Below are 1,057 nucleotides of genomic sequence, written 5' to 3'. Positions count from 1 at the left end.
TGGCGTCGCTCGCACAATTTCTGGACCCTCCTTAGAATGCATAGATTTTGTTGATGTAGAAAGGGTAGATTTGGCCATAAGGTCCTTCCAGCCGTACAAATCTCCAGGCATGGACCGCATCTTCCCTGCCGAACTTCGGGCAACGTCCGACATTCTATGTCCGATGCTTGTTTCAATCTATAAGGCTTGTCTCAGACTTAGCTTCATACCCAAGGGATGGACACTGGCGAAGNGCATCTTCCCTGCCGAACTTCGGGCAACGTCTGACATTCTATGTCCGATGCTTGTTTCAATCTATAAGGCTTGTCTCAGACTTAGCTTCATACCCAAGGGATGGACACTGGCGAAGGTTGTGTTCATTCCCAAGGGCGGCAGACCATCTCACGTGAAGCCAAGCGACTTTCGACCGATTAGCCTTACATCTTTCTTCTTGGAGGTTCTGGAAAGACTACTGGACGTGAAGATCCGACAAGAAATTGATTTAAGTATATTATCTAGCTGTCAGCATGCCTATTGGAAAGGCAGGTCTGTAGACACAGCTTTGCATGGTATTGTCAGCAAAATTGAAAAGGCATTAGCGCTTAAGGAATATGCATTAGGCGTATACCTTGACATCGAGGGTGCCTTCAATAGTGTTCTCCCAGAAGCTGTTCTCCGCGCCCTAACTGACCTCGGTCTGGAGTACTCTCTGGTAGAATTTGTTCATCGCCTTCTAGGCTGCAGAACTATATACTCGGAGATGGGAGAGGTATCGGTAACAAGGTATGCAAACCGCGGCACCACGAAAGGCGGTGTCCTCTCCCCACTCCTGTGGAATCTAACAGCAGAGTATTCACCTGCTGTCGCAGCTACAGAGCACAGGCTGTCAGGTAGTTGCCTACGCCGATGATCTGGCCCTGACGGCGGTAGGTAAGCACCCCCAAGTTCTATGTGATCTGGTCCAAGGCGCCTTACGCGTTGTGGAAACCTGGTCCAAGGAATCTGGCCTTGGTGTCAATCCAGGGAAAACAGTCATGGTTCTTTTCACAAAGAAAATTAAAACCGTCCAGGTGCAACT

At 49.1% G+C, this 1,057-nt stretch overlaps 1 protein-coding gene across 1 annotated transcript; it reads left to right on the top strand.

The window, feature by feature from the left end:
- Positions 1-109: 109 nt before the first annotated feature.
- LOC108357177 (RNA-directed DNA polymerase from mobile element jockey-like) lies at positions 110-762 on the top strand (the record flags this gene model as incomplete). The annotated part of the gene is made up of 1 exon (XM_017608270.1): positions 110-762. A coding segment is annotated over exon 1 (653 nt), but the record flags the coding sequence as incomplete, so codon positions are not given.
- Positions 763-1,057: the final 295 nt, after the last annotated feature.

This window comes from Rhagoletis zephyria, unplaced genomic scaffold (assembly GCF_001687245.7).
Source record: "Rhagoletis zephyria isolate East Lansing unplaced genomic scaffold, Rhagoletis_zephyria_1.1 Rzeph_scaffold_71717, whole genome shotgun sequence".
In the NCBI taxonomy this organism is placed as follows: domain Eukaryota; kingdom Metazoa; phylum Arthropoda; class Insecta; order Diptera; family Tephritidae; genus Rhagoletis; species Rhagoletis zephyria.
Note: the sequence above shows the minus strand (reverse complement) of the source record. Positions and strands in the feature narration are given on the sequence as shown.